The following is a 26,567-nucleotide window of genomic DNA, read 5'->3' as shown; positions in this document are numbered from 1 at the left end:
TAATTTAATTCGCTCCGGTGTGACATCGTGGCGTGATGCGACGTAGATGTAATGTATGTACATACCATAAAGGTAACTCATCTCTCTCGAGAATGCCGCACATTACTTTCAGTCGTACGTTTCCTTCTCTGATTTTCTAACCGGGATCATATCTTATGTATAACTTCTCGATTAGGTTTACGATTGATTGAGTATATATACATATATGTATATATATGTATGTATAACTGTATGCATTTTAGCTCCGTCCCTTATGTGTTGTTGTGCGAGATACGAGTGCGCGTGCGCGCGAGGTATAGGAATATATAAAATAGAACAGGTGGGTGCGTGTTTTTCTGAGTGGCCTTGTCCTTATAAAGTCTGTGACACAGCGCGTCAGCCCTTCAGTGGGGGGGTATTGCTCTGCCTACTTGTTCTGAATATCGCATATTAGTTTTATAAACATACCTATAAATATATAAATACATACATGAGGATATTGATTAATGATAAAAATGCTGTATATATACTTTCTAGCGAATCAAGGTGTGAAAAATAAAAATGTATTTTTATTCCACTACGCTTTTAAAATCCGTCATTCCGAAGCGTCGAATCCGTGTACTCGAAGTCTTTCACTGAGGTCCTCACGAGTTCGCAAAGCAGCTAACTGTACGCTATATTTCATTCTCTCGAATGTAACAATTGATATTTTGTTCTTTGAATTTTAATTCTCGATCTTAAACCAAGTTTTCCAAGTAAAAGCAGTTTCGATAAGGAAATTCAAATTCCGAGTCGCAAAGTAAATCGCTCCACAGATCTTGACTTTAAACGAGGGTACATATCTTTATTACAAATACACACTTTTCATTAGCAGACTTATTATCACACACATTATGCTGAATCTTATTATTTTTGCTGAGGATCACAAGACGCGTTACCACCGACGTGATTGAACAGACGGTCCTTGATAATTTGCGCCATTAAACCGTGAATAACTTCGATGGTGGTCTTACAACTGTCCCTGGTCGCTTTTATGAGCTTTTCCACTGTACTGCGATCGTGGGGATCCGTGCCGCCCAGGACGAATCCTCTGCCCAGCGCCGATTCCGAGTGCTCCAATTTGTCCGACAGATCGAATATCTGGCCGGTGGTGTAGTCCGCGTTCGTTAACAGGCTGGAAGAGCTCAGGGTGTTCACCCAGTATTTATTCCACAACGAGTCGAGCAGCCGTCTGTCCAACGCGGATTTGAAGTAGGACACCTCCAAGGAGTAATATTGCTTGCAATGAACGCCAAAGTCCTCGATCTTGTTCAGTGGTATCGTCTGGTATTCCGACGGCTCCTCGTTCGCAGGTTTATATCCCTAAAAAGCAATCGAATGAAATGACAACGGTTTCTCGCAACAAAAAACGCGAAGTTTTCGACATCACTGAGTTAACTCTGGAATCGAGAGAAACATGTATCTCTCTTTGTGATTTTTTTTCCTCTAAGGAATGGATAGGTGGATTTCAAATCTTTCTTCAAGAAGGCATGAGACCTGAGACGTACCTTGGGATAAGTTCTGAACGCGCCAAGGCAAACTTTGCCGGCGGAGATGGTTCTCACGGGATCGATGACAATCGCAACAAATGGCTCCTGGAAATTTTGATTGAGCATCTGTGTGGACACGTCAATGCCAGACAACCAGCAGCCGTATCCGGGATGACTGTGGTACCATCCGATTGCATTCTCTAACCTACCGACCTGAAAAATGAATTATCACAATTATTATCATCATAAATTTGTTCGTCGTATATTTACAGAATTTTTCGTCACAAAGCGCATGTACATACCTGCTTGGCTGCTTCTATGTACGCCGTCATGTACTCGTAGGCTTGAGCTTGAGCGTTCACTCTGGTTTCGGTCCCTTCGACTGGCAATGCAAAGGAATCCATTACGATCATCGTGTTCGCCGCTACCTTACCAAGCAGGAGGCCCATTACCTCCAGCGTGCCGCCGGATCGTGCGTGCATAACCATTTTTAACAGAGCTAACGCGGATATCTTTATGTCCTTGAAGAAATGGGGACTACAAATAAGAGAAGGTCGATTACAGTCGATGCTCTGGTTCTCACTTATATGCAGGCCAGAAGTTTGGAAACTCTTTTAAAAAATCGACATTTCTTCTAATCACTTATATTCAAATATTTGTAATGCATATTTTTTAACATTAGTTCCTCAGATCCAATAATTCTTTTATAAAATCTATTTATTTATAAATTCTAATCACTTATATTCAAACATTTGTAATGCATATTTTTTAACAATAGTTCCTCAGAGCCAATAATTACTTTATAAAATCAAAAACATAGCTCATCTTTGTTTAATCTGCTTCATACATAATTCATAGCCAGTTGCACGTCATACAGTTTATCTGTATTTTTATCGGTACTTCCAAACTTTTGGCCTGGAGAGTGGCTTGCAGATCAGCAGTCATCCTTACTCTTTCTCCCATGGTTTGGCAGTTAATATATCCTGTTGCTCCTTCTTGTCGTATCTGTAAATCTCATCCATGGTGCTGATGGTTTCGATGCAATTTGACAGCTCCCACGTCTTCTGGGCGATGCTACTCTGATCAGAGGAAGGGCCAGCCATTCTGCCAGACTGCCGAGAGAACAACATTAACAACAATTAGAAAGAGAGGAGTGATTCTAGTCGGAGAATTCCATCTGCATGCTGTCACAATACCAGATATACTCGGCGCGACGAATGTGCGGGCCACGTGAGTTACATCGAGCACAAGAGAAATGACTTTAAAAATGTAAATAAGAGATCGTTATATTTTGGCTCGTAAAAATCTAACGAGCCACTAATATCGCAACCAATACGTTTCTCCCCGGTAAACACTGCTTTTTTTTCCATAGGTTAAGCGTGAGGTTAAGTACACGGTTGGACAGCCGATTGTTAACCGCTGGTTAGGATTACCGTAAAGCAAAAGCACTGGACGCTGATTAATTGTATCGCTTGATCTCAATTATCGCCGATCACTTAGACATAACTTGGACAAATAGTGATTATTACTCGCTGCTTTGTCTCAACCTATCTCCGATCGGGGATGGTTAGTGAGGTTAGTCTCTCTCGCTCGTATAAATACACACAATGGCATGCATAAACGGTACATCGATATCTCGATGTACCAATGTCGATACGTGTGTGTGTACAGCAGTATCGATAGTGCTTCTGCGACGATACCGTCAGACGCGGTATAATTTTATATTTTTGCAATAATAAGTCCCGAAACACAATAGATGTACAATAGTGAGTCTTAAGCCGTAAGAAATTGACCAATCGTAATCGATTATTCTCTTCACATTCGACTGCGATTGGTCCATTTCTTACGGCTTGAGGCTTACTATATCTATTGTAAATAAAGGCATTGCAAAATAAAGAGCAATTCTGTTGAGAAAATTCGCATATTTTTAAGAATTTTGTTAGATTTTAAATTTGAGGATTTCTGGAAGATATCTTCTCAAATTTTGTTTTCTTCGGAATTTATAGAAATGAGAAATAATTGAAAACAAATTGCAGAAATACAAATAATTAACACTTATAATATGTTAATGTATTATGTATTAAATACAATACATTCTGTTTATTTATAATTTATGTTTTAAAATTGCATTATATTTATGTTATTTGTTCATTCACTTATAAATTGTACTTTTTCTCAACGCTAAGAAATAATTAAATATCAATTTAATATAATTGAAATAATAATCGCATTCTGTTGAATCAATACGTGCAGGGTATGTCAAAAATTCAACACTAAAACTTGAAAAAGAATCGGTTTTAACAGACACAAAATATTTTTTAAATTTGCGCGCTAATTTACCGCACGTTAATTGCTAATTAAAAAAAGCATGTAAACCTTGCTTAACTTTCGAAAGTGAAAAAATAAGGAAGAAAAACCCGGCACAATATTTTCCAGCGTATTTGCAGTCCTTGCGAGTACCATCAACGGTATTTCCTCCGAACAGCTGATCAGCCGATGTTCCGACAATAATATTTATATTCGATGGACGGATGGATGGATCACAACGGTGGCTGGCTCCGCAATCTTCTCACTTTTCCGCAAAACGGCGATGGTAAGTGCCGTGACTGCTTTCGGAAAAGCGACCGGTTGATTGGTCGCGCAGGGCGCCGCTCCTTAGCGCGCGCAGCACGCGGTGTGCCGTGTGTCCGCCCGGTGTGTACCGCACACGCTCGCACAACCGTCGCGCGCGTGAACAAAGGCCCCATTTAGCGTCCGTCCGGTCACCGTGGCGACGGCGGCGAGCACGCAACGCGGCGACGACGACGACGACGTCGGACGAGACTCTCTCGCGTCGCTACGCAGCGTGCGCGTGTACGATCCAAATAGTTGTTGTTAGTGTTACGCTATTTATAAGCGCGTGCAACGCACGAGGATGGGACGCGCGTTCGCCTGTTTCCGCTACTGCCTCGTCGCCGGTGCGATCCTCCTTGGCGTAAGTTCCAACACTCTAGAGAAAATCCACGTCGCGGAAATCCGATCGCGCGCGGTGTCGCGGTCTCATCTTAACATCGAGAGATCGCGGCCCCGGCCGTCACGCGCGTTCGAACCGCCGCGGCGGTTTTCGTCGAAGCGACAAATTCGCGAGCGATCGTCTCTGTTGTTGCCATCGTCGTGCCTCGCGATCGAGATCCAGTATCCACTCGATGCTATTATTATGATCAATCGCGCAGCTGTTGCCATTTGGTGGGGTTTCGTTTTGAGGGAGCGGCGCCAACCCGTCTCGCAATTTGTGTGCGGAGGTGGTGTAATGCCGGAGGGAGTGTGTGCGTATATACATATATATATATGCACGCGTGTTCCGGGCAAAATGAAACGCGATTACGTTGAGACAAATTGAAGAGAATTGATTACGAGAGATTTATCCGTTTCTATCAATGTGGGTTAACTTTAATCCCGGCTTAATCCACTCTTTATCTTAATTCTCAGAATTGGAAAAAAAAATTAATTAATCCAAGATTAAAATTAATTTATGTTATTAGAAGCGGAGAGTTAAATTGAAATTATGCAGGACTGTCGCGAGATTGAATCACATTTGTTTTGAAAGCGGATCAGTTCCTCCCATTTAAAACCGGTATGTTTAACAGACGTACTTCTATAGAAGTCTTTGTGTATATCGCTCACGTATTGCTTATGTTTTAATAACTCGTTGAATTAAAACGTGTTTAAATTCTTAAATGATATTGCAGTTGTGTTTCGTTTTTGAAATAAAAACGGACTCTCTAAAGAATTAAGAATTAAGAATTAAGAATTTGTCGGAAAATTGATATTAAAATTGTTTTAAAGTTATTAAAGATTAAAATTGTTTTAAAGTTTTTAAAGATTAAAATTGATTTAGTTGCTATTGAATTCATTGACAAATAGATCTCGTTAATCAATTCTCTTATGACATTATTTCGAATTATAATTTTTCAAACGCTCGGAGTTATTTTCGTCTCTAAAATATATCAAATTTCCGTTTGTTTTTCAGTCGTCTAAATAAGAAACAATCGCGTATTAAAACGTGCGGTGTTCTTGGCGTTGATATATCTATGCACTGATTAACGAAAGGCAACAAGAGTTGAAGGAGAACGCTCGTAATTACGAAGTGACCTTAATTAACACTTTATTCTATTGCAATTGTTAAAATATCGCTAACACGACGTGACGATTTTGCCATAATAATATGCAGTCATTAATCAATCTCCTCTAAATATTTTAATTTACATATTTGCATTGCATACGTACACATTTAGTTCGAATCTAATGATTTTGATGAAAGTTGTTTATCTGAAATATATGTTGCAAGATTAAAATCTATTTGGCGATAAGATACATCTCCTGCGAATCGAAAGGCGAGAAATTACACCGATTTTTCTCTCAGCTCAAAACGATTGTCGCTGTGATATTAGTGCGATAGCAAAGTGCCCGTAAGCGATGCAAGCTTGTTTTTAAAAAGACTATAGCGCCTCGCCCATTCATAGATAAGATTTCTCTCGTCGGCTTTCTTATCTATGATAACTTTGTTATAACAATCTGATAACCATTATCGTCGCGAGTTCGTGTATTGATTTCGAGAAGGAGATTCGATGCGGGCAGCTTCGAAAAATCGATTTTTGTCTCGACGTCTATTTCCGTACAGAATTATAATGCGATCGACAAGCGATTGCAGAAGCGTATTTATCGTGAAGCGAAACGTTCTGCAAGTCATTATCCTCATAATAAAATAATCGTGAAGTGTGAATGTCGCAGCAAAAACAATCGTTATTTAGAATCTGTAGAGGAGCCAGCTAAAGTATCAGCCCGTATCAGACTAAAGATTGAGATTGAGATTGAATTGGGATTTAAATTAGAAGAAAGAAAACCAATCTCAAATTTAGTGAACTTTGTTTTGATTTGTCAGATTCCATTCCTATCTCAGTCTGATTACGGGCTTAAGAATGCGTGATGCGTATAAAAAGAGACAGAAAACGAGTCGCCCATCTACATTGTTGTTCAATCTTGCACGCGAGAAAAAGATAAAAGATGGATCATGTAACCCCTTGCTCTATTATTTTCTTTCTCTTTCTATCAGCTCACGTTTCCACTCAAAGGGGCCGCCGCTATGCCTCTTCTGCTCTGTGTTATATAATCTCTTTGAACTGTACACTCGATAAAAAAAAGTTTATAAATAGAAATGAGAAAGAATGTAAATTGTATATAAAATTGTATATGTAATTGTATATAAGATATTATATAATGTAATGGCAAATTTATTTTTTATAAAAAACACAATGCAAACATTATTTTTCTTATGTGCAGTGGACATTTTTATATATAATTATATATATATATTTTAATTATATATATATTAGGGAATACACTTAGTTTTTGCCGTTTTCTTCTTGGAAAACACAATTATTTCAATAAGAATATGAATTAATACCTTAGTCAAAAAATATTTTTCATCGTCTTCTATTACTTTTTCCCATCTTTCTAACAAAAGTTGGATTCCGCGACGATAAAACGAACTTTTTTTGAAATCATGTATCCACCTATTTTCCTATTTGTTCGTAATTGGGAAAATGTGTATCAGCGAGCGCGTGTTGCATCGATCGGATTATCATCCTTTCCGATCGATGCAACACGCGTTCGCTGATACACATTTTTCCAATTACGAACAAGTAGGAAAATGGGTGGATACATGGCTTGCTTCAAAAGACAGTTCGTTTTATCGCCGCGGAATCCAGCTTTTGCCAGAAAGATAGGCAAAAGTAATGGAAAACGATGAAAAATATTTTGACTAAGGTATTAATTTATATTCTTATTGAAATAAATGCGCTTTCCAAGAAAAAAAACGGTGTATCCCCTAATATAATTTGTTTTAAAAATAGTACGTATATATTTATTTATCTAATAGGTTTTTTTACCGGCAATAACGAAAATATGGCGCGAAATACCTGCCGCAATTAAACAAACTCTCTTTGTCGCTTGCTCCACAGATTTCCGGCGCGATTATGAGCGTGTGCGCCGGTTACTTCATTTATCAGCTGCACGAATACGCGCCGCTCACACCCAGCCATGTGTGCGGGTCATCCGCCACTTTGTTAGCGATGGGCGTTATCATATGCGGGATCGGCTGGTTCGCCTGGCAATTCCTGGATTTTTCCAACAAAGGCCAAGTGATCGTTGTAAGTTCATTTCTCGAATACTCGGGAAAGAATTAGGAAGTTCATACACGGAGAGAATTTTCTTTTAAAATTTACCATGAAAATCATGTTAATTGTAAAACAATATAGTATTTAGGTAAATTTTACTGTGCACTACAATAAATTTTACTGCGAAATCTTATTGTAGTGCACAGTAAAATTTGCCTAAATACTATATTGTCTCATAATTAACGTGATTTGCAGGGTAAATTTAAAAAAAATTCTCTCCGTGTAGCTAATATGAAATTATTAATTCGTATATACTCTATAGCTTGCCATAGCGCTGGCTATCATCGTGCTGATCGAAACCAGTGTTGGGATTTGGACCTTGGTGCGACACGAGCAAATAGACACCCTGTCGGCCGCACGACACCAAGAGATCTTTGCCCTCGCGATCACCGATGACAAACCCATCTGGGATCACATGCAGTCCGCGGTACAAAATCGCATTCTTCCTGTCTCAAATACACCGCGTTTTATTTCGTTACTAATACAATATATACTTGCTAATCCATCTTCGTTTCACGAGAACCGATTGCATTCCTGCCAAAATAAACTTAGATGAATGCGATAACATAAGATCAATTTAATTATATTTACAATCAAATAAATGCATAAATAAAACGTGAGAGAAACTTAGATCGCGCTAACTTTGATTAAATTTCAATTTTAGTTACGATGCTGCGGAATAGACGGGTCTTCCGATTATCGTGGCAAGGGCGAGATTCCCTGGTCCTGCTGCAACACAACGAATCAGGAGACCGACAACGACAGCACCGCCGGTGCTTGCACCGTTATGTACAAACGAGGGTGTCAGCACGTGGTGTTAAGTCGAACGAGATCGATCCTCCTTCACGTTTTTCTGCTCGCGTTGTGCTCCGTGCTGCTGCAGGTGCGTCTGGATTCGTCCTCCCGTTCACGCGGAATTTCGCGGATCGGTCAACTAATCGACTGGCGATCGCGATTGGTGATTTCAGATTTCCTTCATAGCGTGCACGACTTGTTACGTCAGGATCTTCAAAGACAGGATGGAAAGGCGGGCGTCGCAGATGGCCGCGCGCACGTCTCTGCAAGATATGCCCGAAGCGGATACCAAGAACAAGCTGCTGATACGTCAGTCGAGATATTTGCACAATTCTGACGACCCTTAGCCAATGCTGCACACCGCGAAGGACAGAGATGTGTGTCACTCGGGGACGTTGCGTCATTGTGATATGCGAAATACATTTCGCGTGGTGACAATATCAACGGTGTACAGATGCGCTAGTGATGTTGACGTTGTTCCCGTTATACAGGGTGTCCCAGACCGATCGAGAGATCCTTCGGCGACGGATTCTTCGACAGATACCTGCGCCGATTTTTCTTCTTACTCTGGAAACCGCAGTTTGCCGACTTTTAACATCGAATTGCTTCGCAAGTAAATCTCTTAATTATTTTTTGAGAGAATTGATTAAGAAGAACAAATTTTCCGTATATTTACAATGAGATAACTTCTCAAAGAAATATCATTTATCTTATTTTCTTTCCTTTTTTTTTTCAATCAGATTCAAGGAAAGAATGTAGAATTTCCTTGAATCTGAGAAATTCGATCATGAGAAATCTATCTCTAAAGTATTTTTTACTCTCGCTTGGATGCCCTGTATAAAGAAAAGACAATATTCTGAAAGATGCCTAAACAGTTTGCATCCTACTGCCATTTCACGAGTAAAACAATTGCCATTAATCAGTGCGAGTGTGATGTCGTTACTGTTAATTGCTTCCTGAGTTTATCGTTATCGAGCTTCCCGTGTAACAATCGTGCATCGCACGATAAAAGTTCTATTCTGTAAGACCAGCGATTGATCGTAATTGATACAATACGATGGCTGAAATTTACGCCGGAAAACGAGACGTTTACACCGAGAGCATAGATTTCTATGAAAAGGCAGCGCGAGATAACGTGATACTTTATTTGCCAATAAACGCGGGCAAATCATGCATAGTTGTGCTTCTGAAGCATTTGAATCGTAATCTACAAAAGCCTTGTGAAGAAAAGTGGAAAACGTCGTATATTTTGTACTACGTTTTCCACCTTCTTCATAAGGTGCTTGTATAGATAACGACTCAAATGTTTCAGAAGCACAACTATGCACGATTTGCCCGCTCATGTTGACAAATAAAGTATCACGTTCTCTCACACTGCCTTTTCATAGAGATCTATTGTGTTCTCGGTGTAAACGTCTCGTTTTCCGGCATGAATTTATTTTGGAATGTACTATACTACTATATATATGCACTATATATTAATTATATTATGTATTAATTATACATAACTATATTCAACAAACAACATACACAAGAAGGCACTAATTGTAAGCTAAGTAAAGTGGAGATACGAAGGTGGATTTTTGGGAGCAACAAGAATGGTTGACTCGACGACAATCGCTCTTACAGAATAGGACTTTTATCGTGAGTAGCACGATTGTTATACGGAGAACTCAGGCAAATTCAGGAAGCAATAATATCAGCAACAATATCACATCAAGTCTTTGTAATAACGTCACAAATCTTCCTGAATCTGCTTGTGCGCATGGATATATGAAGTTAAATAGTGTAAACTTAATCATATTTGACGAATGTCACGGAGCTGTGTCTAGCCATCCAATGAGATAAATTATGCAACAATTTTTTTACAACATCACACTTGCACTGATTAATGGCAACAAGTAAATAGGTGATTCTTACTTACGATGACATTTCTACCTTAATTAGATTTTTATTTATGTTCCTAGCAACGCGCCGAGGGAGTTATAATTTAGTTAAAAGAAATATCGCTTTGTTATCGTAGCAAACATATCAAAGTCCGTGTGTTTTTTCTTTTGACATTTTTGAAGCTTTTAGTCAATTTATAGTTATTGTGTACTTAACATATATCTTTTAGTTCGATAGTTCAATAAGTATAGACGGTCAAGTGCACAGTGCAATGCTTCAATCCACCGACGACACTAGCAATAGTAGAATAGACACCCGGTATGAGATGAGTGTGTCATATCTTGCATTATCCAGAAACGCTTCGGTGACTCTAGATTAAATAGTGGAACGTCGTGTCCACTATTTAATCTAGAGTCATCTGTAATCGGACGAGTCGAAGTAAGCGACAGACGTAACAATCGCGAATGCAGGCTTTCGTATTATTTTTATCCCATCTTTTAATTTATGCCTATATTTTTCACTGGTTTTTTTTTTCCGTCCAAATCCCTCTTTCATCGTGTATCGCAATGTCACACGCAAATCTCTTGTAATTTTCTAAAAATTACGAGACCGACACCGAGCGAATGAAAATTATTTTTTGCAAAAGAGAAGCATGATTGTGTGTACGATTTTTGTGGAAGCGTAATCTTTTTACGGAATCAAAGAATGTTTAAATAATTGTGTTTTCGTCCGATTATTGCTCATCAATATCTTTTCCTCCTTTAATGCGAATGTGATTCATATTAAAAATAATGAAAACTGAAAATGATAAAAACTCAAGACGTGGTAAAGGATATTTCATTCTACAGAGTAATAATTTCTCAAATACAACCATTATTTCGAAAGATAATATTCTTAGTACATTTAAACAAATTTCTGATAAATTTTATCTAAAATGTTTCGCGTTCCAGTCATTTCATCGCCCAGGCGAGACGAAAACCTAAGCGCGTATCTTCGAAGTGACATCATGCATTCGGATGACTGAGTTTCAGTCACGTCATACGTTTGGATAATCCAATTTATCTGCCTTTACAAGTCGTTTGTAAAGGTATTATTCCTATCTACATTGAATTTCCTTTTTTCTATTCCAGTCTTTCAGACGGCGAATGTTCTGAAATGTATTCAAGTAGCTATAAATCTCGTTTTCCTATAATTACAAATTTAATAAGAATTTTGTTATACCTGTTAAAAAAATCAATTTTCGAAACTCTTCGATAATCAAATCTTTTATTAGATTACATACTATCTTTGATTTTAGAATGACATATACTTATTTCGACACAGACAGATAAGATTAACAGATTAGATTGGCAGTACAGCTTTACTAAAAAAAATATTAATTATCAGTTAAATATTCCAGTTTAATTTTTAAATAATGTTTCATGATAAAAATAATAATAAATAATTTTATGTATATTATCAAAATTTTATTACATTATAACTAAAAATTTAAGTAATTCTTTCTCTCTGCTGATTGAATTATCTAATCGCCAATCAAATTAATCAATGTTAAATTCGTCGCGCGAAATCGCTCGCTTTTGTCCATTTCATACGAATTATGTAGATTAACTTTAATCTCAGTTTAATTTACTTCCTCCGTTCTACGAATTGCAAAAAAGAGATAAAGAGCAAAATAAACCGAGATAAAAATTAATAAATATTCAAAATGCGACGCACATATAAATCATTATAATACGATCTGTCGAATCAATATTATTATATCTCAAATATATTGCGGAGCGTATGACGCGAAAAAATCTCAATTTTATTATTTCAACTCGATTTTCCGGTTTGAAAAGTAACGTTATGGAGCATTGAAGGTAAAAAGAAAGATACGGCGAGCGGAGTAAAATATTCGCTGAACGTACAACACGTATATACGCACGCTTCTTCATATCTCGAGGTAATCTGAAGTGCGTCACTCTCTTACCGCCGTGAGCGCCGCCGTCCTTCGGCCAACTTCGGGCGGACTCGCGCGCCGCCGTCCTGGTGGCGCCGCGCGGAGCGTCGCTTGAATGGAATTTCAGTCGCGTCGCGAGAGTCAGTTGACTCAGTTGGATGCAGTTGAAGTCGGACGGTTAAACGGTGAAGAAGTCGTTGATCGCGCAGTCGGTGGCGTCACGTGCGTGTCCTCGTTCAGAGCAGTTTTTGTCGCGGCTCATCGTATCGCAAGAGACCGACCGACGTCAAGATGGGGTGCGGAATGGGAGTTGTCAAATACCTGCTCTTCATATTTAATTTCATCTTTGTGGTAAGTAAAACTGTATGGCCCCCCCTCCCAAAGACCCGCGCGATAATGGCGCCACAGCGTCCGCCGTGTGGACGTGTTTGTGTGTGGCGCGTATTTAATTCTCCTTTTGCGTTTCAACGCCTTAAAAGCCTATACGTGGTCCCGCCTTGTTAGAGGCCCGCAGGTTTTACGAAACTCTCCACCGCGTATCGCTTATCGCGAGCTGAAAATAAAGGCGAGCCGCGTTCGTGGCTATAAGCGGCCTCGGGCCGCTCGAGTGTCCTCTCCCCCCCCCCTCCCTCACCTCCGCAAGCCGCTCCTGTCCGACGCCAAGGAGCCGCGCCGTTTGACGCCGCGAAGTCGGCCGGTCGGCTTCGATCGCGATGACCAACACTCGCTTGGATCAAGCCGCCCAAGTTCACCGCGGTCCCTTCGAGTCGACAGGGGCCGCCGCGAGTCGGGGGAGCCAACGGAATGTTTTTCCGCCGCGTGGACGCCGCGAAACCGGTCCTCGCGCGTCCTCGCCTTCGGCATTGTTTCGCCGATCGAGATCGCGCGATTCGATCGGGATGAATTTTTTTTTCCTTTTCTTTGTTTTTCCCCGGAGTACGTTTCCAAAGCCGCGGGCTTATAATACACCTCGCGCACTCGTCTTTGCATGCAAATCGTTTGTTTTGCTCCGCCGTCCTCGTGTTTGTGTTATTCTTCGTTTCCCCGCGCGCGGTGTAATTAAATAGCGTAAATCGCGCTCTTGGAGCCAACGGAGTCGGAAATAGCGGGCTCTTCGCGGAATTCACTTGCCGGCTCGGTTCCGCGAATTCGCCGGCGATGCTCGGCGGATTACTCAACCTCGCTCGCGAGCGCGCGCTCGCTCGCTCGCTCTCGTCCTTGAAACGTGCAGACCGCGTCCTGCCCGCGATCGCTTGCGTGACCGCTGTAATTTTCTCTCGTTTCTTATTAAGAGCAGCATCGCATGTTTCTTTTTCTGCTTTTAAATACTTCCTCCGCCTCTGGAGCAGATAAGATTCCGCGGTCGATGGATAAACAACGGCGAGGCCGCGCTGAAATTCTGAACGTGTGTGAAGGAGAATTAAATTAACGCTATAGAAACACCAACATTTCTTACTTGGAAAGAATCGATCGAATAAATTGTTACGAAAATAAAGAATGTGATGTGACAACAAATCATTTATCAGAATCTTATCTTTCATACAAGAAGAGTAATATTAACGGAAAAAAAAAGTAGAATTCTATTATCGCTCTTGACTTGGTACTTCTAGTGTTAAAGATTAGATTCTACATGGAAAGAACGGTTTTGTTTTACTTACAAATCTAGCCGAGTAGAGAAAATCAAAATTTTCTGCAGCATTGCTCATGTAGAATTTCCAATATACTTAATTTAATGGTTCCAATAAGATTATTTTCGTATCCAGTTAAATTTTAGATCCTTCAGCAAGATCGTTCTTTCCGTGTACAAATATTTGTGTGTGCAACGCAGTTCTTAATTTCTAACATTTAATCCAATTCTCTGCTTTATTGATTGTGTAAAAGTTAATTCATTAAATACCAGAACGCTTGCGTGATTTGCCCAGCTCCGTCGTTCAATTAATTCCGATGAATGACTAAGCATACGTATATAGAACATGTCACATTATTGACTGTTTCGATTTCTTTTTTAGATTAATATTACACTTCTTGCAAAAAAGATAGGATTCTCCGAAATTCTTCGACTTTTCAATAATTATCTATATTCCCTGTATACAGTATCTTAAATTCTTGTTAAATAAGAGCTTTGCGAAAACGTGGCTGCAAGAGCTCTTAGTTTCTTTTAATTGAAATCGATTCCGATATTAATAATATTTGACGTCCTCTCTAACGATATTTTCTGGCCGATATCCCTGAATTCTCAGGCGCGTGAAATGCGCATTTATAAACGGAGCGACATTAGATTGGCGTTCGAGCGAGAGATGCACGTATTAATATGCCGGGTTAGTTTAGTATTTATATATGTATATGACAATGTACACGCGTATACGTGTGTACATTGTCACGTATATAAATACACATCACCTGCGCGACTGACTCATACGGCGATAACGAAAAAGCCAAGGCTGCCAAGTACAAGAGTCATATAATATGTCACACACACACCCACCTTGTCCCCGCCGTGCATCTGTTTTCACCTGCATTGTTTTCTCCCGATCGCCGAATGTCGGATTCCGTGGGACTCGATTACGGACGATTAATTATACGATGTGAGGAAACAACTTTGTTGCGAAGAAGCAGATCACGGTAAACAGCACACTTGATTTGAGAAAGAAATCATCGCCCGGAGCGCGGCTCCATTGTGCGCGGAAGCGTATCTTTTATACGCTTTATTCATTAACGATCGTTTATTGACATATTGTGTGCGCTGCGCTCTCGCGATCGATAAAGTTCATCCAATCGCAGCATCCCCCGTTATCGCAATCAACCGCGTTGCATCGCGCGCAGGATGGTTTATACCGATGTTTATCTCGTTATCTTTCATCCTTTTGACTTTTAAAAGTCCGCGATGTAACACAAAACGGCGAAGATAAAATTTCGTGCGAGCGGGCGGCGTTTCGAAATTGAATGTGGAAAAGAGGGATCACGTACTGGAATGTTTAGAAGAAGGAGTAATATGCAATTATCGTGAATCATCCTTCTTATCTTCCCAATTATCAGTGACTTTATGCGGCATCCACAATGAGACTTTAGACTTAAGATTTAAGAAAATTGGTCAATTATAGTCGATTATTCGTCTTACGTGAAAAGAATAATCAATTGTGATTGGTCAAAGTTTCGTAAATCTTAAGTCTTAAGTCTTATTGTAGACGCCGCTTTAAGGCTGCGTGTAAAAACTGGAAAAATTTCGAAACACCTCTTTGCTTTTCGCGAAGAACATACTTCGATTCAGAAAATACAAATATTTTTTTTTTCTTAGCGAGTATAATTAGTTTAATTAACCGATGACATAATGTGCCTTAGTGGATATTTTTATCCGATATATAACTACTTCTGCGAAGACGTGACGACGACAGTCGAGCGCGCGATTATTGCTCCTTCTTCTACAATTTCTCAGTTTGCTGTGGCTGTGACCACAATCGTCGTTTCTTACAACTCGCAAAGTTTCCCCTCGCCTTCTCTTTAAGCTGGTTCTACATTAATTGCATCGCACCGTCGCAAACGTTGCGATCCAGTTGTGATCGAATCAGCGTCGAGCTAGTCTAACGTTGGTTGGATCTCTACTGGATCACAATGTTTGCGACGCTGCGATGCAACTAATGCATTGTAGAACCAGCTTAAGCGGCGTCTGTAATGAGACTTAGGACTTAAGATTTAAGAAAATTGACTAATCACACTCGATTGTTCTTTTTACGCGAGATGAATAATCGAACGTGATTGATCAATTTTCTTATATCTTAAGTCTCATTGTAGACGACACTTTGAGGTCCGTCTATAATGAGAGTAGTAAATCGTAAGAAACTGACCAATTATAGTCGAATATGCAGAGAAGAATAATCAACTGTGATTGGTCAATTTTTTACAGCTTACGACTTATTATTCTTATTGTAGATGCCTGGACCTTTACAGTCATAGTCGTCGCACAATGAATTTTGCCCGCGAAGCTCGTCCTCTCGGCGCGTGGGAAGACAAAGGATCGTTGCGCAAGAGACCATCGCGTCTCTCGAATAGTTTCTCCTCCCTCGTCCGAAAGTCGTTATATGAATGGTAGAATGAACTAGTGCCGCGCGTATGCGTCATCAGAAAAATGCGTCTCTCAACGGAGAATCCCAAAGGATATAATCCATAGATGGCTGAATGTATCATCCGTAAAAACCCGCGTGCTATTCTCGGTACCACTATCCTCTTCCCCCCCTTTTCAATTTCCAGAATAAATATAATCTTATCAGTAAACCAATAATGTGTATCGAAGGTTTCATTACTAGATACATTATCTTAAAAGCCAGCCAATTTTTTCTTCATATACGTTCACGTTCAGCGAATTATTTAACTAGAGTGCACAACCAATATATGTAATTCCTTTTGAAAAATTTAATACTGCGAGTATTAAAATGGTTAGTAATATTAATTACTTATTTTAAGTATTAAAAACACTGTTGTTAAAACAAGTAATTTATCGCAAATTAATTTAAGACCTGCAGTATTAATTTTTTCTAAGGATTACTAGAATTCATTTCGCGTTCATTTCGCGTACGTGATATAATACTTCACAATTATTAAAACAACATGCACTACGTAAAGCATACTTTTGATATCAATCTTATTCCGATTATAATACACGTTTATAATTATTCATTTTACATTTCAAAATAAGTTCTTATATCAAAATTCTTATATTAAAGGAAATAACACTACAGAAAAAAATCTATTGTTATGTTACCTGTTTAAATGAAATTTGGCGATAGTATTTTGTATTTTGCAACATTATATTTGCAATTCGTCGTCAATTGTTTTTGCTGATATTTGTTGTGTAATTTAATATAAATCACGTCGCTTGTATTATTTACGCGTCTGTCATGCGACGATAAACGCGCGGGATTGTTTGTGCTAGAAGTAAACCGGATATCTATGCACAAGGTGGTTAAAATTAGCAGAGGCATGCAACGGATGATCTTGTTCGACTGTAACGTATAATGACGCGCAAGCTTCAGCGATATGCCGAAGAAAAACATCTTTCTTTCTGCCGTGAGATATTTCTTTATCGCTGCAAAACAAAGAATAAGAAAAAGATCATGTAAGAAATTGATAAGGTGTAAAATTAATCGAAACACGTGCAATTTATCGTATCTATTGACAAAAATTTGTATTGACGTAACAAGTTATGGAAATTCTATCGAGATAAACTTGATAATATGTGAATCGAATTCCTTATAGTGAGATTTCATTATTTATCGAATTTTTTTTTGTTATTATTGTTTACCTACGATAAACTTGTCTTTCCGGAAATTTTATTTTCAATTTCGTGGATATTTGTTTTCGCTTCTGTCTTCCTTTTGTATTTAAGGGATTAAAACTTTTCTGATTTCTTCGAGATCTAGGTCATATTCTCATTTTCGTAAGAGAAGTTACGATCAGTTCAGCCATAATAAATTCATTTATGATGCTCACGTATTCCCCCCCCTCCGTTTACGAATCTGTTACGAAAAGGTCAGATTATACAAGGTTGCTGAGTGAAAGATAGTCGTCGATTTTATGGGCATCCTTGAGCGAGCGATCTTGCGTACGCATCTCTCCCGTGTCGCGCTAACTCGTTCTCGCGAAAATTTAATTTTTGAGAACGCGTGATTTATTTTCCTTGCAGCACACATCAATGTGGTTCGTTTAGTCTCGGTTAATTACAGTCATTTACAGAGATAAACGGATGTGTATTATGTCGGAACGAGATGCAACATCAAAAGATATTGTACGCTTTACGTAAGTGCCATGCTGTTCTAAATGTTGGCCTTTCTATTGACATCTATTGTCTCGAGAAGGTGAATAGAATATTCAACGTATACTTGCGAATTAATTGAGCATCAATACCGATTCATCATCGTTTATGGAATCGCTCCATGAATATTTATCGATCCGTTCGTATATTGTGAATGATGGACTCTCTCACATCGTTTTTATCACATAACGAGGACGTAAATTTTGTTTTGCCCGCTTGTATTTTAAAGTCGACTTTAGACAATCTATAATTTGCGTAGGAATTCATTATAAAATTGTATACATAATTTTATTGTATAAATATAAACAATAGATATAAATAAACAATAGATATTGAAGAAAATCAAAGAGCATTATAAAATATATTAAATATAATTATACGTTTGTAAAATATGTGTTAAATATATTTAAAAATGTATATGTATGTACACATCTGAAAATACATAGCATATAAATTTATAAATGAAATTTTATGCCAGACGGAATTGTTTAAAGTAGGCTTAATCTTCTATTATTATTTTATTTATTTTAGCAGAATTAGATTATTCCGATTTTATTTTTGCATTTTACGTTTTAAATATTAACTTTTCTAATATTAATTAGATTGATTAAAATTATTAGTTTAATATTAGATACATTAATTATTCAAATAACGCAAAGTGACGTTTGTAGGAGACGATCGTATAATGCCTATACATGAGAAAAATTATGCCTCGTATTAGGTTAATTATTATCGATTTACGTAAATAATTATTAATCTACTAAGTAGCTTTTTATATGGGAATAAAGTCATGCTAATACATAAAAGTTACATTACTTGATAAGTTCAAGAATAAATTATAAAAATATTTCTTCCAATCAATTACTTTCACGACGACAATGTTGTTCTAGCTCTTGTTTTAAAGCACTTAATGATAAAAATTGCACGAACATATGTAACAACGGTTCTTGTACAGAGATAATATTTACGAAATAAAAAGGTGACGATGTAACAATACCTACATGTTCGGAGTGCTCGTTACGTGCCCCTGCCGCGCGGACAATTGCGTCGCCTTTTTTTCGTGTTCTTTCTTTCTTTCTATCAAGAGCCACAATGACCGAGACGTCACTTACATTATCGTTGATCGCGCGATTTTTCCCGATTAGAGTTACGCAACTTTGTACATCATGACTGCACATTGGGTGTGTCCAGAGAAGCCGCTGCACCAGATGACGATGACGTTCTTCCAATAATCCGCAAAAGTCTTTTCTGGGAATACTTTATCTAAAATATTAGACAATAGGTCATTTAATGTTGAAGTTGGAGGAATTATTGTAATGATTGGAGGAATTATTATAATGACTGCTGTCTGAAAGGATTAAAGGAAAAATGTACGAAGCCTGGACTTCGCGAACAAGCGTAATAAACTTTACTCTTCAAGTAATTTGCAACAGAACTTCTTGGAGTGAAAAATAATTCATTCGAGATAATTTATACTGAATATTAAATATAATGCGAATAATCGCTGTGGATGTAATTTACATTAGAAAACCGGTTCCAAATTTTGTAGATACAATTAAAACTTCTAGAATTTAAATCCTTTGTTTATAGTGTCCGTTATTTTTTTTACAATAGATGTTGAGTATCGTATATTATTTTATCGATTAGTTTTATAACCTGTTTATCGTTCTTGATTGTCAACGATATATTTATTATATTTAATTACACTGAAATATTATCTAAGCTGTTTATCGAATGCGATTTTATCATTCCAAGAAAAGATTATATATAGGATTTCGCAAAGTTAAGTTCTTTGTTATTGAGATATTTATTTCTCGCAAATTAACCCATTACGTATATATTAAGTTCTAAATTTAATTTAATTTATATCTAGAGACAAAACGAATAATCAGAAGAAACAATATGCCTCCAATTAAAAACTTTCAATTCCTTTTCGATATCCCCGATACATTTATTTATCGCTCCAAGAAACTGAATTATGTTGAAGCTAAAAATAATTATCACAGGCCAGTACTCGGAAAAATGAACAAAGCCTGGACTTTGTGAATAATTAACAGATATCGTATTTTTGAATTAATTTGCAGCGGCATTTTGTTACATGCCGTTAGTCTTATTACATCGCACGGAGAAATATTATATTTCCCTCACGGTGTAAATCTCATTTTTAACGTCGACCAGAAAAGAGATCACCTGTCATTTTTCTCATGCAATTAAAACGAGATGATTTTGTTAATGATCGAGTTGTTAAAACGACAATGGCTGCGAGCGCTTCCTGTTACTCGCGGTCTCCAAATTACATTACGCGCGTCATTTCCGTGCCAATCAATTGCGCATATAAGTTTTTCCGTATGTCGCGCTTATTTCGCAACACCGTCCGTCCGTTGCATTATGCATTTAGCAGCGCCCACAATTTTTCGCCGTGTCCTCCGCCCAACCCTTCCACCGTCGCTCGCCAATGCTGTCGGACATTCCCTGGCGTCTCATTTTCCGTAATTATCGCGCTACGCCTTACACGTATCACGTGTGCACTATCTTCGCGATTGCGCGTCCCCCGTGGCGCGCGCAAATTTTCCACGTTGCTTCGACATCTAGTTTCACGTTCGACAATAAGCTTGCATTGAATTTGCACCATATTTTTTTTCTGTGCATTTTCTCTGGGATTTTACAGAGAAAAAAAATATGCATACAAACAAAAATATTTCCGTGTACTCGACGGATGTAATTGCGTCATAAATAATTGCAGGTTTTCGAAATTGTATGTACAAAATGTTCGCTGACCTCAAAAAATTATCGCGTGAATTTATTCTGCGCGAGAAACTCGATAGTCCTGTAAGGTGAAGTAGACCCGTCGATTTGTTATCAGAGATGATTAATTGTTATTCACGTTTGTTATCCGCAGTTATCTCTACGACGCTACAGCGAATTTTATGATATATATGCTTTTGATACTATTAATCGTAAATATTAATTTTATCGATGACACGAAAAATACATATGTATATGTAACGATTTATTGTTTTCCACGTTGCGATACGTTTCAAGTATCCCGAAAAGTCGTGCCTTTCATATTGCCTCCTTTTGAGTTAGATTTTTTTTCTCCAATATCCCAAGTTTTTACTATTGTTATCACACTGTCATTTATCTCGCGATCTCGATAAATTCCTCGCACTCGCGCCACTATTGTGCGACAGAGTGAATCGTGCATTTTCGATTTCCTTGGCGTGAACAAATATTTCATTTGGACCTTGGACAGAAGTTATTCACCGCCGTTTTGACGATCGATACTTATCTTATCGATCATCGTATAATAACGAAAATCTCGGTTCTTTTCGAAGCTTCGGCTCAACATTTTAATTGCGTGTGTCTAGCGATAAAAAAAATAAAAAAATGGTAACGTACCTTCTAATCGAAATTCCACGTCGAGCTTAGTTTTTCCGAGATTTGTTAATCTTCCAGCAGAGGACGAGGATATTAGTTGCTCCGTTGAAAAATATTCACGCAGACACGTCGCCGTAAAACACACATAATTTCGAGGAGGAAGTCGGTTCGGAGGACATTGTTATAGTCGCTATAGATGCGATGATGTCATCTCGACAGACACACGTGTGCGCGTGTATATACATTCACACTGGCGCACATAATTTCGATACCTTGCGGGTAAAATAAAAATCGGTCTGTCAATAGCGGACGATTCCCAGCCAGTACGATTCGCGATGAATACAACGTAGCTTCAGAATTTTTTTTTATCTATCAAGATTATTTTCAAGAAATCAAATTTTTACTGACAATTCAATACATTACATGTTTCATAAATCTACAATTCTTCCTTCAAAATATTTAATACTATAAGTATTAAATTGGTAAATGGTTACTTATTTTGAGTATAAAAAGCACTGTTAAAAATAAATAATTATTCACTAATTCAATATTATACTTAGAATATTAATTTTTTTTAAGGGGAAAAATGATCCATCGCATAGATATAAAAAGGAAATTTCTGAAAGCTTTCTTTAGATTTTCAAAGATAGATGGCTTCTTAATATAAAATCTACAAAATTTCAATCAAAATGCGCAAACAGTGCAGTCTATTAGCGATCGATTATCAATTAATTATTATTATTCTTATTATAATATTTTGCTTGTTCACCAATCTTCATCGTTATTAAAACTTTTATTGACATTATCATGAGGTACGATTTTCCATGCTGTTCTTTCGTTCCTACTTTTTCACTCGCTATTCGATACATGGGAATACCTTACGACGGAGAATGCTGGTCACTCTGAAACTAGGACGGAAATTATTAAAGTTGAATCGATAGGATGAACGCACTTAGACTGTCCACCGTTTCTGTATTTCACTTACATAGTATAAGTACATTAGTCCACCTGCAGCGATCTCAAGATTGACCATAACACGTGCTGTACGGCAACGTGTAAAAATAACGCGTATACGCGCGCGCGCACGATGCTTCAAGGACGATTTCCAGATACCTGGTACCGTTCGCTTTGTACGCCAGTGGTTGTACGTATGCCACATCTTTGATCTATTTCTATCCTCGAAGTGTATTGGGCAACAATGTTGCATCTCTGGCGACAACAACTCATAATCAGCAATCAAATAAATCAAAATCGTGGCTAAAATCGATTTGAACATCGCTAATGCAAAATTGCATACGTGATTTCTCTTTAATATCTTGACTTTGTTATCCCTTACAGAAATCTAATACTGACCAATTTAATGTTTAAGTATAACATGCAAATTTATTGAAAATCTTTACATTTGCGAATGCATATTGATTTCTTAAATTTTGCATTCAAACATTAAAATTGTCTTCTCAAGTTCGTAATAATTTGATTAATATTGTATATTTTTAAGCACTTAATTGCCATTAATTTGTTTTAACATTTTTTTTGTACCGCCGCATAATGATGTACGTAATAATTTGCAATATTTTTAACATTTATTCTAGAGTAAGAGAATCATAGTATAAAATCATTCTTGTTCAGTATTGAGATATGATAAGTTTATGATAAGTTGTATTATGATAAGTTGTATTTAAAAAATAAAATATATTATAAAATTGTTAGTTATGTAATATTAAGGATATTGAATACCTCGGATGATACATACACAATATATGTGCAAATACAAATTATCTTGTTGCAGCTATGCGGTTTGGCTATCCTGGTTATCGGCGTTTTAGTGCAAGTAGGAAAACAAAATTATTCCAAGCACCTGAATGAATTTACGGATTATGTCACGTTCCCGGCAATCACATTGATCGTCATCGGCAGCATCATCTTTGTCATCGCTTTCCTAGGATGCTGCGGTGCGATTCGCGAGAGTCACTGTATGATGGTCACGGTAAGTCCACTAGCGAATTTCATCCTGTCATACTCGAAAGATTTAAATCCTTTTGGTCTTGACTTATATTCATACACCGAATATTTTTAATTCAGTCCTGAAAATAATTCAAATTTATTATATTTATTATATTCGAATTTTCAAAAAACACGTGCGTTGGATTTGTGGAATCAAAACGTGTTGCATTAAATCGAAAATGAATGAAAATTTGGATTTATTATCTATGATTGTAGATTTCTATTTTAGATTTGGTTTATGCGTTTATTTGTTTATTGCTTCAAGAGGGAATATACTAGCGTGAACCGAATCGATGATTGTTTCCTAGACAATTATAATACATGTGCCATTCACGATTACGATTATTACGATCGGGCTAATTAAATAGATGTTTTACACGCGGCAGTTTTGTTCACCTGAAAAGGATTAAGAGTTAATTGATATTGTTTCTTTCGCACAGTTTGCATGTTTGCTCCTGACGATTCTGATTCTACAAGTAGCTGTCGCAATCTACGTGTTCGTCACAGCGAAGAATTCCGACATCAGTTTTAAGGACACATACGCGAAAGAAGTCTTCAGTCATTATACTGATAAAGATTCTGAGCAAAAGGACATTGTGAATACCATACAAGAGACGGTAAAACTTATCATTTAATTAGAATGCATTTCATATATCTTTCCCTGTGCAACAATATATCACTACATTGTCATGCGAATTTAAGCTCCACGTTAATAGTACATTATGAATGATTCATATCCGGAATAATATTGAATTTACAATAATATATCTAAATATCTTCAGAGCCATTCGTAGTCAACAGATCAACATTCCAATGTGAGATGTATTTTTGCAGCTCGAGTGCTGTGGCGTTGACGGCCCCATTGATTTCCCCAAATGGCTCCATACTGATGTCCCAGGAAGTTGCTGTGGTAGGCCTAAAAATTCCACCTGCGATCCACTAAACTCTTTTAAAAAAGGTTGTGCAAAGTCACTGGAAGAACTCTTCAAATCTGCTCTTACGATACTGGGTGGCGTCGCCTTGGGTATTGCTGCTGCTGAGGTAAGAAACCGATAAAAGAAAAAGTTAAGAAGCAAAATTGCCGAATTATCGCTCTATGTATGATATAATTAGAAAAGTCGTAATGAAATAATAATTGTTCATCAATTCGGAAAAGATTTTAAGCCCACTTTAGACAATCTGTAACGTCTCGTGGCAACGTCCTATCTACGAGTGTATTTTTATACGCGCCGAAATACAAAAATATACATTCGAGGAATTTATATGTATACATGAGTGCGCGCACACACACACACACACAAATAAATAAACAAACAACACGCACGCATCGAACACAATACACATGAGAACATATACATCGAAATATATGGCATCTAAAATTATAAAAGTTTCACTATCAATACTGTGATAATAAGCCGTCGCAAGTGAGCTTTAATCGTTCCAAACATATAATCAATTACATATTATATCAAACATATTTTGATCTCTCGTTCTCATTTTGCATACGAATATCTTGCAGTAATTATACGTGTCCTTTTTTTTTGCAGCTGATTGGCATTATATTTGCATTATGCCTGGCGAATTCTATAAAGAACGCCGAACGGAGAGGCTATAGTGTGTAAAAGTGGAGCATTTGTCGAAGAACGCTGCTTCGCGCGACACGCAACAACAATCTTCATCGTACTACCGTACAACATATTCGCCTATAAGATGTGATAGAACGCTTTATAACAGGACAAATTTTCCTTTTTCTTTTTCTAAGCGGAACGGAGTCATATTGTCTCCATATGTTTTCTTCTCCTGTTTCTTTACAATCTTGATCAAAGTTAAAAGATGATTTTTTTTTTTTTTCGATATAATGACACTTTTGTTTTCCGAAAAGAGTTTAACGTAGAGTTCGGCGCATGACCTGGCAATGAGTTTTACCGTAACTGTTGTCGGGTCTCAGACCACATATTCCTTTTCCTTTATGAAAATAACTCCTTTTTTTTATACGGTTATATATATACATACGTATACACATTTTGATACGGTATCGCTTTGATTCATGTTTATACTTATTCTACATAAAGTTCAAAAATATAAAAAAATCTTCGATAACTGTTTAATATGTATATGCAGAATCGTTTCGTCCGATAGTCCGAGTTAGTCCGCGAACAAAAGTAATTGAAAGTACCTTAGCGGGGATGGAAAGCAGACGAATGATAGTATTTTACGAAGTTAATATTACAAAAATATTTTTTCATATAATAAGCTACACAATTGTACCTGCGGAGACATCATCACACCGCTGTTAAAAACACGGAATTTCATCATATGTGTCTTTATATAAAAATTCACTTTGTTTGTACAGCACAGTACAGATATTTGTCTACATATATATATACATATATATAGATATTTTTTGTCTTATAATAAAAAATAATATTTTATCTAAGAGATCTCGTTGCCGTGCCTGCGCGCGACGAACTGTAGCACGTTTGTGCAATATTTTTGTTTAGAAAGATAACGATAAAACGTACAAAGGTATGGGGCACGGCTCGAGAGAAAAGCGATTAATAATTCAAAGTTGCGATTTTACTCGTTGTTTAACGCGCGAAATTACCATTGTTGCTACTGCTGTTGCTGCTGCCGTTGCTGCGAAATGAAATTATGTATGTCCAGTTTTTTGTATTCATAAAATAAACTTAGACAAAACGGAGAACCTTGTCTGACGTGATTCTCTAATTTTTACCAGCTCCAATAGGGTAATTTTTTATCTTATGTCCTGCATTTTTGTTAAACGTAGTTTTATAATTCTTAGAATTATAACAAAAATGAAAAGTAAGTTAAACCAAAATTAAAATTAATCTACATTGATAAAAATAAATAACAAAATTTGAAAAATACAACTTTGGCCGGCGTGAAATTATCAGAATTCCACTACCGTCATTTTTTAGTTGGGCACTATGTAGTTTATTAACTACATCCATTTTCTGACACTGTCGAAAAAACAACACAACAGAAAAAATGTCGAAAATGGATGTGGACTATGT

The 26,567-nt window shown here is 37.5% G+C and overlaps 3 protein-coding genes and 1 long non-coding RNA gene across 10 annotated transcripts; 2 read left to right on the top strand and 2 right to left on the bottom strand.

Annotated features, from left to right (window-relative positions):
- Window positions 1–658: 658 nt before the first annotated feature.
- Window positions 659–14,922, bottom strand: LOC105449830 (COP9 signalosome complex subunit 5). 6 transcript variants are annotated; one of them, XM_011689225.1, is made up of 5 exons: window positions 3,154–3,290; window positions 2,460–2,620; window positions 1,811–2,045; window positions 1,527–1,721; window positions 659–1,341 (listed from the first exon to the last, which is right to left on the bottom strand). In XM_011689225.1, exons 2-5 carry the CDS (start codon window positions 2,609–2,611, stop codon window positions 886–888), a joined length of 1,038 nt encoding a protein of 345 aa, XP_011687527.1. In that variant the 5' UTR covers window positions 2,612–2,620; window positions 3,154–3,290; the 3' UTR covers window positions 659–885. The 6 variants fall into 6 exon arrangements, with proteins under 6 accessions (XP_011687527.1, XP_011687524.1, XP_011687526.1 ...); XM_011689222.1 differs by lacking the exon at window positions 3,154–3,290 and adding an exon at window positions 2,942–3,141; XM_011689224.1 differs by lacking the exon at window positions 3,154–3,290 and adding an exon at window positions 3,038–3,133.
- On the top strand, window positions 4,288–8,899 carry LOC105449833 (leukocyte surface antigen CD53-like). 2 transcript variants are annotated; one of them, XM_011689227.1, is made up of 5 exons: window positions 4,295–4,482; window positions 7,508–7,696; window positions 7,986–8,150; window positions 8,388–8,606; window positions 8,692–8,899. In XM_011689227.1, the coding sequence occupies exons 1-5, from the start codon at window positions 4,423–4,425 to the stop codon at window positions 8,863–8,865; spliced, it is 807 nt and encodes a 268-aa protein (XP_011687529.1). In that variant the 5' UTR covers window positions 4,295–4,422; the 3' UTR covers window positions 8,866–8,899. The 2 variants fall into 2 exon arrangements, with proteins under 2 accessions (XP_011687528.1, XP_011687529.1); XM_011689226.1 differs by having other exon boundaries at window positions 4,288–4,482; window positions 8,388–8,899.
- On the bottom strand, window positions 8,167–8,450 carry LOC105449832. Its single transcript, XR_974374.1, has 2 exons — window positions 8,392–8,450; window positions 8,167–8,257 (listed from the first exon to the last, which is right to left on the bottom strand). It is a non-coding gene; the product is annotated as an uncharacterized LOC105449832 (long non-coding RNA).
- On the top strand, window positions 12,471–26,236 carry LOC105449834 (CD63 antigen). The gene is made up of 5 exons (XM_011689229.1): window positions 12,471–12,695; window positions 23,318–23,515; window positions 23,973–24,149; window positions 24,367–24,573; window positions 25,080–26,236. The coding sequence occupies exons 1-5, from the start codon at window positions 12,636–12,638 to the stop codon at window positions 25,152–25,154; spliced, it is 717 nt and encodes a 238-aa protein (XP_011687531.1). The 5' UTR covers window positions 12,471–12,635; the 3' UTR covers window positions 25,155–26,236.
- Window positions 26,237–26,567: the final 331 nt, after the last annotated feature.

This window comes from Wasmannia auropunctata, unplaced genomic scaffold, assembly GCF_000956235.1.
Source record: "Wasmannia auropunctata unplaced genomic scaffold, wasmannia.A_1.0 LD336071.1, whole genome shotgun sequence".
Taxonomy (NCBI): Eukaryota; Metazoa; Arthropoda; class Insecta; order Hymenoptera; family Formicidae; genus Wasmannia; species Wasmannia auropunctata.
This window is presented reverse-complemented; position numbering and strand designations above follow the sequence as displayed.